Here is a 14,906-nt window from a genome sequence, read left to right on the forward strand (position 1 = left end):
AACTTTTGACTTGGCCCAAGCATTTTAACAGTCTTTCTGCATTCTGATTGTTTTATAACAAACCAAACTAGAACAAAGATGACAGTAAAGTTGTCCAATTTATATAACTTTTAATTTATTTAGCAGTGCACCAAAATATCTTTCTAAACTGTATTGTAAATATCCATACTGGTATGCCTTAACGGCATACCTTAAAAGAGGATATATCTCCCAGCTCTGCTTACTCCTCCCTTTTTCTACTGTCTTTCAGTCTCATATTGGAAGGACATGAAAATCCAGCTCATGACATTGTCTCAAATTCAACTAGGGCTGTGACGATTATGGAATTTTGGGTAATAATTAATTGTCATGCAATTGATGACGGTTTTTAAATTGTAATTTTCGTTGAACTTTTTTTGTTGTTGCTATGGTCGCAACAAGATCTCATTGTTTTCCTTAGAAATTCTAAGTATTAATGATGATCTATTTTTGACACTGTAATGCCACGTGGTCACAGGGTTAATTCCGTTTGGTTTTCAGGTTAAAACCGAGTGGTTAAGGTTTTGGCTATGGTTTGGGGAAGGCTTAAAACAAAATAGTAATAAAAAAAACTTGCTATTCCATCAAGTGTAACCAAGTATTATCATGGCTTACTAGAGCATCGTGAACTGGGATGGCGCAGTGGTCTGAGCAGCACGGCTCCAAGCATCACGAGTTTGCTCCCAGTGCTGAGCAATCAATTGTTAGTGTCGAGGAAGGCATATATCGACATTCTCAATACTAAGTCTTTTTAATCTGATGACATACTATACCTAATGAATACAACATAGGTTTGGTGACACCTTCGTCTCAAAAACAAATGCTTTGACTGCTTGGATCTTTTGGAAATTAAGCTTTTCCTCCTGAATATGTCGTTCTGCGAGTAAAATAATTACTAACTTTACCCTCCTAATGGAAAAATAAAAACTGCTATTGGGTAAACTATATTTACTAATGTCAAAATTAAAGTTGAACCCCCCCCAAACTCCTAAAATATATGTAAGACAAATGATTGTTTTACTTCACCATTATTGTTCATAATTGTCGGTTACATGATTGTATGATTATTGTGCCAGCCCTATGTTCACCTCGACTGAATATCGATCATGTAAATCAAATGTGAATCTGATCAATCATTTAGTTCAAGTTCATGAAATGAAAACCAAAGATTGAGCTGACTGAATATTAGTCATATCAATTCTATGAAGAGGGATCAATGTTATTGTTGATTACTTACTAAGTCTTCTTCGTGTCTGTGTTTGATGCTAGGGAATGGAATAGGAGACCAATGGCCATCTATCGCTGCCCGGCGGCATTGATTTGCCTGAATGGGCTGGCTGCCCATGCACACACACACAGACACATACACACACGCACACACACACACACAAATGCATGCTCGTGCTTGGCTAAACTAGATAAATGAGGTATTTGTTTTGAGTAATGGCCCGATTATTGCAGTGTAAAAATCAATGTGGTTTCACAGAAACTTTTAAAGCAGGCTTGTTATATACAATGTTAACATATCCATTTGGACAGCACAGGAAAACTCTCGTGTATTTACAGTCTGCTGTTATTGAGGTATATTGAAATGGAAAAAGCTTTTTTTATCATGAAAGAGCGTGCTGAGAACATTCTCTTTCTCTTTCAATCTCCCTTTCTCTTTCTCTCACTCTCTTACACACACACGCACACACACACTCACACACACACTCACACACACACACACGCACGCGCACACACACTCACACATGCACACACACACACACGCACACACACACTCACACACACACTCACACACACACACACGCACGCGCACACACACTCACACATGCACACACACACACACACGCACACACACACACACACACACACACACTCAAACGCACACACACACTCACTCATAACTTTTTTTAATCATCATATGCTGCTACTGTTTACTATCTGTCACTTTATTCCTAGTTACACCACCGTTCAAAGGTTTGGGGTCACTTAGAAGTGTCCTTGTTTTTGAAAGAAAAAAACATTTTGTTCTAACCAGCATAGAAAGAGGAGTGGAGGCCACGGTGCACAACTGAACAAGAGGACAAGTACATTAGAGTGTCTAGTTTGAGAAACAGACGCCTCACAAGTCCTCAACTGGCAGCTTCATTAAATAGTACCCCCAAAACACCACTCTCAACTTCAATAGTGAAGAGGCGACTCCGGGATACTGGCCTTCTGGAGTCGCCTCTCCACTGTTGACGTTGAGACTGGTGTTTTGGGGGTACTATTTAATGAAGCTGCCAGTTGAGGACTTGTGAGATGTCTGTTTCTCAAACTATACACTCCAATGTACTTGTCCTCTTGCTCAGTTGTGCACAGGGGCCTCCCACTCCTCTGTCTATTCTGGTCAGAGCAGGTTTGCGCTGTTCTGTGAAGGGAGTAGTACACAGCGTTGTACGAGATCTTCAGTTTCTTGGCAGTTTCTCACATGGCATAGCCTTTATTTCTCAGAATGATCAATTAGCCTTTTAAAATGATACACTTGGATTAGCTAACACAACGTGCCATTGGAACACAGACGTGATCGTTGCTGATAATGGGCCTCTGAACGTCTATGTAGATATTCCATTAAAAAAAAAACTACAATAGTCATTTACAACATTAACAATGTCTACACTGTATTTCTTATCACACACATATATACACAAAGACACACATGCACACATAGACACACCTTCTCACAATGTGTTATCCCTTTCTCTTGCCTGTGATTCCCTGTCTCAGACATGTTGGCCATAGGAGACCCTAACCAGTCTACTATCCTGGCTGTGTCCATCACTGGAGGCATCGTACTGCTCATCTTCCTGGTGGCCTGCTTTGTTGTCAGTGGCAGGTAAGAGAGCTACACACACACTCTCACACACACTGAAATGTACCTTCAGGCAAAATTAGCTAACGTTCAGCGAAGGTCATTTGTAAACCCAGTGGTGTTATATGCAGGCTAGACTAGTAAGTCAAATTAAAGAAGAGAACCAGAGAGAATAAATTAGATAGGAGGAGGAGAGGAGGAAAGGAGAGAACTCTTATTGGATGCAGTCCAGACAGTCCGAGTTAGGCTCCAGCTCTCCTGTACCAAAGGAGGAGAGGAGAGAGAGATGACAGGCCAGTGATTTATAATGTCTGTAAATTAATGCTTATCTTATATACGCACTGACTAGATTAAAGAGCTATTTTTCCCCTCGACACACACACATTGACATACCGTACACACACACACTTCTGAGGTCTGTAAAAACATTAGTATTGATTAAGGGTGATTGCCTATCAGGCTGAGTGCCCTATTAATTATTGACTGAGTGAAATCTAGTTAGTGGATACTGTCCTAATCACACACACACACACACACACACACACACACGCGCAATAACATACAAATACACACATAAAACACGCTCACGTACGTAAAAGTTGAAAGGTTGAAGAAGAAAATGGCAAGACAGGCTAGATGGCCGACAGGCAGGGTGTTAATTCTGTTTTTTACTAAAAGTACACACAGACACACACATACAGCTAATCAGATTTCACAGGCTGGAAGGCAGGCGAGGTGTTAACTAGGTTTTACAGGGGGGTCGATATACCGCCATCAATTACCTCTCCCTCCAACCCTCTTTTCTGATTGTGACTTGATGGGATGCAGTTAATGTCAGAAAGTGACTGTTCACAGCAGGTTAGGATAACTCATATATCTGGTTAGGAGAACTCACGTAGCAGGTTAGGAGAATTGACGTAGCTGGTTAGGAGAACTCACATAGCTGGTTAGGAGAACTCACATAGCTGGTTAGGAGAACTCACGTAGCTGGTTAGGAGAACTCACATAGCTGGTTAGGAGAACTCACATAGCTGGTTAGGAGAACTCACGTAGCTGGTTAGGAGAACTCACGTAGCAGGTAGCTGGTTAGGAGAACTCACGTCGCAGGTTAGGACAACTCGCGTAACAGGTTAGGAGAATTTGTGTAGCAGGTCGGCGGGATTGACGTAGCAGATTTGGACAATTAGGTTGAAGATAAATTTCACTGCTGCTCTATTTCACTATAAATGTACATTAATATGTTATTAACATATCATATGTGTCATGAAAATGTTGAATTTCCTCACTACACGCAAATACCGAGCTTTTCTGCGTCTCACCAGTAGAATTAGGCCAGCTACATTTCCTGGTTGTAAGCAAACCACAATATCCAGAGTTCTTGGCGATTTCAGGACGTAGTACCGGCCTGTGTATCCAGTTGATGTGAGAAACATCAAAATGTCTGCATTTGTAGCCAGCACTTTCAGCCAGAGGATTTCGAAATGGAACTGAAGTCTCAACTGATGGGATTGCCATGTCGTCGAACATTGAAAAGTGATGCTATTCCATCGATTTTCCCCTTCACTTCAAAGACGAAGTCATCCAATCAGCCAACATCAGAGCAGCAGCAAACAAGTCAAGCTGTGGTAACGTAACTAACATTACCTAGCTAACTAGCTAGCTGGCAAACTTCATTTGTTTATCTAAACCAAAATCTAGCTAGCTGGCTTTCATAATACGCTGGCTTGACATTGCAAAGCTTATCAGTGTAATTAGCAAGCTGCTATCTGGTGATGTGATTTGTAACTTTGCAGGGTGACGTTAGCTTCGTTAGGTTACGTTAGCTAACCGTTAGCTAGCTAGCTAACTAACTATTGCAGAGACTAACTATGTGTGACTATGTGTTTTATTTAGAGTCTGATCCCATCAACATCTGTAGAGGCATCAACATCGAGCTCAGCACCAGGAAGTAGTGTAAGTCACCTTCTAAAAGCTTACTAAAATCTACTAAATCTTTCCATGACTCCATGATAAGCAAATAAATCTACTGGAGCTAGGCATAAACATGGGCTGTGTCTTGTTGTCATAATTTGTGTGTTTACAAGGAGGCTACAACTTCTGCTGTAGTTTTCTCTGTATTGTTGAGGCTTAGTTGAAAGTTAATGCAAGGCTTGAAGTGTAAATTGCAGAAAAGGAAGTATTAGTAAGGGGGGGGGTGACTGGTGTCTGTTAGGGGTGGGTATTGTGTGTGAAGGTTAGTATGAATGATCTGTTGACATGGGGGGGATATAGGACCTTGTTTGAGTGTGTGTAAATGGGGACATAGTCGTCAATTGTTGGCTAATCACTGACTACTGTGTGTCCAACAGAATAATCATGTTGCTGTTGACGACAACCAGGACACCAGCTTTACTAATGCAGAGCCTGTGGACCCGTTGGTTGAAAGCTTTCAGCCTGGAATAAGCTCAAGCTCAACGTAATCTTACTTTGACACAAGCCAGGACAGCTAAAGGTATTTATGAAAGCACAATACCCACAGCACAACTGTAGCTGCTCATACATAACAAGACACGACTAGACTGTACATCAGTCAAGAAGACCCCCTCAAACTTTTGACAGCTTTTCTAACAGCCCATCTCAATGCCCCATTATTGACTCTGAGTGTAACAGAACACATACCAGTCTACTGTACCCTTTTTTGTTTACATAGTGTGGTCCTATGGTTATTGTATGTTTACACATCCTCATGATCAGTCTTCACGCTTTACACATCCTCACGATCAGCTTCACGTCTCTCTCCTGGAGACTTGCAGTGCAAACAAATCTTCCATGTATGACTTCCGGCGCCGACAGAGATGGCCGCCTCGCTTCGCGTTCCTAGGAAACTATGCAGTGTTTTGTTTTTTTACGTGTTATTTCTTACATTAGTACCCCAGGTCATCTTAGGTTTCATTACATACAGTCGAGAAGAACTACTGAATATAAGATCAGTGTCAACTCACCATCAGTACGACCAAGAATATGTTTTTTGCGACGCGGATCCTGTGTTCTGCCTTTCAACCAGGACAACGGAATGGATCCTATCCGGCGACCCAAAAAAACGACTCCGAAAAAGAGGGAAACGAGGCGGTCTTCTGGTCAGACTCCGGAGACGGGCACATCGTGCACCACTCCCTAGCATTCTTCTCGCCAATGTCCAGTCTCTTGACAACAAGGTTGATGAAATCCGAGCAAGGGTAGCATTCCAGAGGGACATCAGAGACTGTAACGTTCTTTGCTTCACGGAAACATGGCTCACTGGAGAGACGCTATCGGAGGCGGTGCAGCCAGTGGGTTTCTCCACGCATCGCGCCGACAGAAACAAACATCTTTCTGGTAAGAAGAAGGGCGGGGGCGTATGCCTTATGGCTAACGAGACATAGTGTGATGAAAGAAACATACAGGAACTCAAATCCTTCTGTTCACCTGATTTAGAATTCCTCACAATCAAATATAGACCGCATTATCTACCAAGAGAATTCTCTTCGATTATAATCACAGCCGTATATATCCCCCCCCAAGCAGACACATCGATGGCTCTGAACAAACTTTATTTGACTCTTTGCAAACTGGAATCCATTTATCCGGAGGCTGCATTCATTGTAGCTGGGGATTTTAACAAGGCTAAAACAAGACTCCCTAAATTTTATCAGCATATCGATTGCGCAACCAGGGGTGATAAAACCTTGGATCATTGTTACTCTAACTTCCGCGACGCATATAAGGCCCTGCCCCGCCCTCCTTTCGGAAAAGCTGACCACGACTCCATTTTGTTGATCCCTGCCTACAGACAGAAACTAAAACAAGAGGCTCCCATGCTGAGGTCTGTCCAACGCTGGTCCGACCAAGCTGACTCCACACTCCAAGACTGCTTCCATCACGTGGACTGGGATATGTTTCGTATTGCGTCAGATAACAATATTGACGAATACGCTGATTCGGTGTGCGAGTTCATTAGAACGTGCGTTGAAGATGTTGTTCCCATAGCAACGATTAAAACATTCCCTAACCAGAAACCGTGGATTGATGGCAGCATTCGCGTGAAACTGAAAGCGCGAACCACTGCTTTTAATCAGGGCAAGGTGACTGGTAACATGACCGAACACAAACAGTGCAGCTATTCCCTCCGCAAGGCTATCAAACAAGCTAAGCGTGAGTACAGAGACAAAGTAGAATCTCAATTCAACGGCTCAGACACAAGAGGCATGTGGCAGGGTCTACAGTCAATCACGGACTACAAGAAGAAATCCAGCCCAGTCACGGACCAGGATGTCTTGCTCCCAGGCAGACTAAATAACTTTTTTGCCCGCTTTGAGGACAATACAGTGCCACTGACACGGCCTGCAATGAAAACATGCGGACTCTCCATCACTGCAGCCGAGGTGAGTAAGACATTTAAACGTGTTAACCCTCGCAGGGCTGCAGGCCCAGACGGCATCCCCAGCCGCGCCCTCAGAGCATGCGCAGACCAGCTGGCCGGTGTGTTTACGGACATATTCAATCAATCCCTATACCAGTCTGCTGTTCCCACATGCTTCAAGAGGGCCACCATTGTTCCTGTTCCCAAGAAGGCTAAGGTAACTGAGCTAAACGACTACCGCCCTGTAGCACTCACTTCCGTCATCATGAAGTGCTTTGAGAGACTAGTCAAGGACCATATCACCTCCACCCTACCTGACACCCTAGACCCACTCCAATTTGCTTACTGCCCAAATAGGTCCACAGACGATGCAATCTCAACCACACTGCACACTGCCCTAACCCATCTGGACAAGAGGAATACCTATGAGATGTGAGAATGCTGTTCATCGACTACAGCTCGGCATTCAACACCATAGTACCCTCCAAGCTCGCCATCAAGCTCGAGACCCTGGGTCTCGACCCCGCCCTGTGCAACTGGGTACTGGACTTCCTGACGGGCCGCCCCCAGGTGGTGAGGGTAGGCAACAACATCTCCACCCCGCTGATCCTCAACACTGGGGCCCCACAAGGGTGCGTTCTGAGCCCTCTCCTGTACTCCCTGTTCACCCACGACTGCGTGGCCACGCACGCCTCCAACTCAATCATCAAGTTTGCGGACGACACAACAGTGGTAGGCTTGATTACCAACAACGACGAGACGTCCTACAGGGAGGAGGTGAGGGCCCTCGGAGTGTGGTGTCAGGAAAATAACCTCACACTCAACGTCAACAAAACTAAGGAGATGATTGTGGACTTCAGGAAACAGTAGAGGGAACACCCCCCTATCCACATCGATGGAACAGTAGTGGAGAGGGTAGCAAGTTTTAAGTTCCTCGGCATACACATCACAGACAAACTGAATTGGTCCACTCACACAGACAGCATCGTGAACAAGGCGCAGCAGCGCCTCTTCAACCTCAGGAGGCTGAAGAAATTTGGCTTGTCACCAAAAGCACTCACAAACTTCTACAGATGCACAATCGAGAGCATCCTGGCGGGCTGTATCACCGCCTGGTACGGCAACTGCTCCGCCCACAACCGTAAGGCTCTCCAGAGGGTAGTGAGGTCTGCACAACGCATCACCGGGGGCAAACTACCTGCCCTCCTGGACACCTACACCACCCGATGTTACAGGAAGGCCATAAAGATCATCAAGGACATCAACCACCCGAGCCACTGCCTGTTCACCCTGCTATCATCCAGAAGGCGAGGTCAGTACAGGTGCATCAAAGCTGGGACTGAGAGACTGAAAAACAGCTTCTATCTCAAGGCCATCAGACTGTTAAACAGCCACCACTAACATTGAGTGGCTGCTGCCAACACACTGACACTGACACTGACTCAACTCCAGCCACTTTAATAATGGGAATCGATGGGAAATGATGTAAATATATCACTAGCCACTTTAAACAATGCTACCTTATATAATGTTACTTACCCTACATTATTCATCTCATATGCATACGTATATACTGTACTCTATATCATCGACTGCATCCTTATGTAATACATGTATCACTAGCCACTTTAACTATGCCACTTTGTTTACATACTCATCTCATATGTATATACTGTACTCGATACCATCTACTGTATCTTGCCTATGCTGCTCTGTACCATCACTCATTCATATATCCTTATGTACATATTCTTTATCCCCTTACACTGTGTATAAGACAGTAGTTTTGGAATTGTTAGTTAGATTACTTGTTGGTTATTACTGCATTGTCGGAACTAGAAGCACAAGCATTTCGCTACACTCGCATTAACATCTGCTAACCATGTGTATGTGACAAATAAAATTTGATTTGATTTGATTTGATTCTGCAAGAGGTCGAAGCAGTGGGTGGTGAAAAACGTGTAAGAGTGGCTTGTCCACCTAGCTGTGGAGTGCAGAAAGGACCAGACAATTGTCTACAAAGAGCCTGAGTCACAGATCCCCAAACCCAACAGCCCTGCCAACATCGCCAAAGACTGCTAAACCAGCTGCCATTACCCAACGCAAGAAGAGGTTCACCAGCTGAAGAACAATATGTAACCTGCCTGGAATATTCAACCAACACAATACCCATATTCAGCTAGACTGATATTGTGGTATAATCTAGAATGCCTAGTATGCTCAAAATTGCATTGTGGTATAGATATGTCTAGCTGTTGTACATATATATATATATATTTCAATGTTTCATCTTTATATTTACTATTTTATATATTGTAGAATAATAATAGTGAAGACATCAAAACTATGAAATAACAAAGTGTTTAAAAAAATCCTAATATTTTTTTTTGATTTTAGAATCTTCAAAGTAGCCACCCTTTGCCTTGATGCCAGCTTTGCACACTCTTAGCATTCTCTCAACCAGCATCACCTGGAATGCTTTTCCAACAGTCTTAAAGGAGTTCCCACATATGATGAGAACTTGTTGGCTACTTTTTCTTCACTCTGCGGTCCAACTCATCCAAAACAATCACAATTGGGTTGAGATCGGGTGATTGTGGAGGCCAGGTCATCTGATGCAGCACTCTCCTTCTTGGTTAAGTAGCCCTTACACAGCCTGGAGGTGTGTTGGGTTATTGTCCTGTTGAAAAACAAATGATAGTCCCACTAAGTGGGATAGCGTATCACTGCAGAAGGCTGTGGTAGCCATGCTCGTTAAGTGTCCCTTGAATTCTAAATAAATCAACCGATAGTGTCACCGGCAAAGCACCATCACACATCCTGTCATGCCCTGATCTGTTTAACCTGTCCTTGTGATTGTCTCCACCCCCTCCAGGTGTCGCTTATTTTCCCTGCTGTATTTATCCCTGTGTTTCCTGTCTCTCTGTGCCAGTTCATCTTGTATGTTCAAGTCAACCAGTGTGTCTTTCCTGTGCTCCTGCTTTTCTATTCTCTTTTACTAGTCCTCCCGCTTTGCCTGACCATTCTGCCTACTCTGACCTCGAGCCTGCCATTCTGTACCTCTGGATCTCTGAACTGGTTTTGACCCCTTTTGGATTGTTAATAAACACCTTGGACTCTAACCATCTGCCTCCTGTGTCTGCATCTGGGTCTCGCCTTGTGCCCTTATACCTCCTCCTCCGTGCTTCACGGTGGGAACCACACAAATCAAATCAAATTTTATTGGTCACATACACATGGTTAGCAGATGTTAATGCGAGTGTAGAGAAATCCTAACAAGTAATCTAACAATTCCACAACTACCTAGTAAACACAAATCTAAATGGATGGAATAGGAATATGTACATATTAATATATGGATGAGCGACGACTGAGCGGCATAGCCAAGATGGTATAAGATACAGTATAAACATACGTCATGACGTTGCCCTGTTGGGGGAGGTTTATGACCCCATAAATACCTTTCCCCCTTTTCTCTCCACTCTAGAGAATGGACTCTTGGAAAGCCCTTTGATAACATAGAGTATGGTAACATAAAAAGGTTGGGGAAAAGAACTATATTTATGTAATCCAACCAGTTGAAAGTGTCCGTTGGCACTTAAAGAATATGATGTCAGATCAGTTGGTGTCTGGGACATTATATCTGATGATAGGACAACATAAATTGTACCTTGGATGGTCTACACATTATTGTCATCAGATTCACATGGAATTGTTGTGCAATTTAAATGTTTAAATATGAAACTATTTGTGAAAAGATTCAATGTAATTTTAGCTTCTAAATGAGAGAATTATTTTCATAAGTAAACTATTCTCACTCAGTGGCCACGCCCAAGTGAACGGACATTGGTTGAGAGGAGAGAAACAAGCCCTTATCTTCTCCAGTGTAAAAGCCCCTGTGACCCAATTCACGTCAGACTAAGCAAACGCCAGCGTGAGCTGTGGTTGCGAATGGTTGAATATCCACTCTACATAACGAAATTTACATGAGAACAAATCACGTGGAGGTGACGATCACCACGCTGGAAGGATGAATTTCTACTACACCAGCCAGAATACAGCGTGAGCTGATTATGGCAAAATGGTATGAACTTTCAACTCTTTTTCACTAAGAAGAAGTGATACATAGAAGTCGAGTTATCAGCTACAGCTGTAAACGTACGTGGCCTAGGAAAGGACAGACAATCTCCCGAGAAAACAGGGTATAACGTATCTGCCCTACAACACTACGACCAGACAGATTCTACAAGGGACAAGGGCAATCTCTTCTGGGCAAACCAGTCTTCCATCTTCGACCCATCTATCGAAGCACAGCTCAGTGCAAATATATAACTTGCATTTTCCTTTTCCGAATGGGTGGTTATTAGAATGCATAAGATTCTGTATTTAGGCTAGCATTGCTTTTCAAGGTCCGATTGAGACCCAATCTCTTTAGTCCCTCAGTCTTCCCACTCTTTCATTCAAACCCAACCCTCATTATTTGTGTAACCAGCCGTCATATCGGTTTCCGTCCGCTAGGGACTTTTTATTTTATGACATGATTAGTAATTGATGTATGGTCCATCCTGTGTATATGTAATTCTGTGTGATTATTTAGTAAATAAATAATTAAGCCAATTTTTGTATTGCAGATTCAACTTGTTAGCCAGGGTTCATGAAGATAACCAAGAATTTTACGACGTTCAGAGGAGACTGAATAAGGTGTTGATTAATAATTGCTTGCTAATGATGTAAAAGATCTTCAAGAGTGGATTCGGGAGATAGCCGCTCTATATAAACTAATGCTTCCGTGGTGCCCCAGGTTATTAAATAGTTAATTGTTGCATGGTTTAATTCAATCACATAATCAGTCAAACGTTAGTTTACCTCTCTGGAGTAGGCGGACGCTTGCGTCCCACATGGCCAATAGCCAGGGAAAATGCAGAGCGCCAAATTCAAATACATTTCTATAAAAATCTAACTTTCATTAAATTACACGTGCAAGATAGCAAATTAAAGCTACATTCGTTGTGAATCCAGCCAACATGTCAGATTTCAAAAAGGCTTTTCGGCAAAAGCATAAGATACTATTATCTGATGATAGCAAATGAGTAAACAAGTAAACAATGATAGAGTAGCATATTTCAACTCTGCAGGCGCGACAAAATGCAGAAATAAAATATAAATCATGCCTTACCTTTGACGAGCTTCTTTTGTTGGCACTCCTATATGTCCCATAAACATCACAAATGGTCCTTTTGTTCGATTAATTCCGTCGATATACATCCAAAATGTCAATTTATTTGGCGCGTTTGATCCAGAAAAACACAGCTTCCAACTTACGCAACGTCCCTACAAAATATCTCAAAAGTTATCTGTAAACTTTGCCAAAACATTTCAAACTACTTTTGTAATACAACGTTAGGTATTTCTAAACGTATATAATCGATCAAATTGAAGAAGGGATGATCTGTGTTCAATACAGGAGCAAAACCAACTGATGCTACTCTTCTGGTTACGCGCCTCTATCAAAGGTACACAGGAAGTGACTCTCGTTCTGCGCTATGGTACTTCTTCATTACACAAAATAAAAACCTCAACCAATTTCACAGTTATTTCTTTCACTGTTTCAACTGCTCTTCAGTGTATTCTGGCTCAAATGAATAGGGCTGTATGTTCCTATGTAAAAGAACATCAAAAAATGTTTCATCGTCCAGCTCTTCTTGGAATGAGGAATCATCAGAAGCTGCCATTGTAGCTAATGAATTATCTTGGATAGTGCATGGTAACATAACTTCCATGTACCTGTAAACTAGTACTGCCCCCCGTTTTGAAAAGCTTGCTTAAGAGGGTAGGAACAAGGAAGTAGGGCTCCCGTCAAATTGTAGTCTTTACAAAGCCAGGGTAAATGAGTGAACCAAGATATCCTTCAATGTCCTGGCAGATAGTCCAATGGTTCTATTTGAACAAGGACAACCATATCTTACTTGCTACTAGTGGGATCGTGCAATCGGCGAAACACAAAGGCCACAATAATTGCTAAAAAACAGACAACAGACTCAATCAACCAATGGCGGCATTGGTTGAACTCTTCCGGTGCAATTTTTTTTTAAATACAGCTACAGTCCATAATTATGTCTGAAACACCTCATCACTCATAAGTATGTAGTGAGACTGGAAGAACACCCCAAATAGTGTCTAGCACTGAAGTTTCCCTTACAATTTAGGAAAGGGGTTAGGGTTAGCTAAAATTCTCCCTGATGCCACTCAAACATCCAACGTTTGATGTCACTTTGACACGAGCTTCATCCCTCCTAGCCATGAACCTCTTCTCTCTCCTCCCACTCTTTCCTTCCTTTCATTCTGCCATGGCTTGGATAGGGGGATGGAGGCAGGGCTGGGGGTTGATTAGTGCTTTCTAATAGAGAACCTCGAAACAGGATTGTGTGTGTGTTTGACTACAGATTGAATGAGATCAAGGACAGCACTTGAGAGACAAGAAGGGAAAGGATATATAGAGATGTCCAGAATACAGAGACAACAGGGAAGAGAGAGAGGGTGATGGAGGGAGAAGAGAGAAATAGAGTGAGAAAAGAAGCTGAGAGAGAACAGGGAGGAGAGAGGATGATGGAGGGAGAAGAGAGAAGTAGAGTGAGAAAGAAGATGAGAGAGAACAGGGAGGAGAGAGAGGATGATGGAGGGAGAAGAGAGAAGTAGAGTGAGAAAGAAGATGAGAGAGAACAGGGAGGAGAGAGAGGATGATGGAGGGAGAAGAGAGAAGTAGAGTGAGAAAGAAGATGAGAGAGAACAGGGAGGAGAGAGAGGATGATGGAGGGAGAAGAGAGAAGTAGAGTGAGAAAGAAGATGAGAGAGAACAGGGAGGAGAGAGAGGATGATGGAGGGAGAAGAGAGAAGTAGAGTGAGAAAGAAGATGAGAGAGTATATGGGACCATTGGGGATAATATAATTTTTTTTAGTGAGAGAGGGCAAGAAACATTTTGTGAAGGAAGGAGGAGGGAAGGAGGGAGGGAGGGAGATTGCACTGGAAGGTGCAATAGGGGTGGTGTATTGAAAAGCGGCAGGCTGGTTTTTGAAGAATCATGCAGAATCTGAAATCAGCAGTGATAGCCAATCATAATGCATCTCTCTCTTTCTCTCAGCTTCTTCTCTCTCTCTCTCCCTCTCTCTCTCTTTCCTTTTCATTTTTCTATACCATCTTCGCTCTGCCTATATCAATCTTTATTCCTCTCCCTACCCCAGTGTCTATTCAACATTTCCATGCTTATCTCATTATTCTTTCCCTCTATTTTCTTTCTCTTTCTTTGTGTTATCTTTTCAGCATATCCTCCTTTTCTTCTCTATTTCTCACTGCTCTACAGCTTTCATTACAGCAAAACGGAGTGACACTGATTCATCCTAGCTCCGGAGAGAAAGAGGGAGGGAGAGAGAGAGAAACATGGAGAGAGAGAGACACACTACTGTACACACACACACTAACTTACACATTCACGCATGCACACACGCACACACACACTAACACACACACACCATACGCCCTACTCCCCCTCGGTCTGTGTTGGCAGGGAAGCGGGTGATATCTTAGTAATATGGCTCGTAAAAACTGTGATTTGTGGTATGTTATGTTCTTTTCTGTTCCCGTTAAATAAAGTGGCGTCT

General features: G+C 42.9%; 1 protein-coding gene across 4 annotated transcripts in view; it reads left to right on the forward strand.

Moving 5' to 3' along the window:
* Positions 1 to 14,906, forward strand: part of LOC112260805 (ephrin type-A receptor 3-like) — a 206,049-nt gene that overhangs the window by 117,089 nt on the left and 74,054 nt on the right. For 3 of the 4 annotated variants that reach the window (XM_042328931.1, XM_042328930.1, XM_024436155.2), the window contains exon 10: positions 2,788 to 2,896. In XM_042328931.1, coding sequence (XP_042184865.1) covers positions 2,788 to 2,896 — 109 coding nt within the window. Of the gene's footprint in view, positions 1 to 2,787; positions 2,897 to 4,263; positions 4,498 to 4,765; positions 4,826 to 5,220; positions 5,693 to 14,906 lie in introns of those variants that run through there. The other variant, XR_006084365.1, reaches the window with a different exon arrangement.

The sequence above is a fragment of the Oncorhynchus tshawytscha genome, linkage group LG10 (genome assembly GCF_018296145.1).
Source record: "Oncorhynchus tshawytscha isolate Ot180627B linkage group LG10, Otsh_v2.0, whole genome shotgun sequence".
In the NCBI taxonomy this organism is placed as follows: Eukaryota; Metazoa; Chordata; class Actinopteri; order Salmoniformes; family Salmonidae; genus Oncorhynchus; species Oncorhynchus tshawytscha.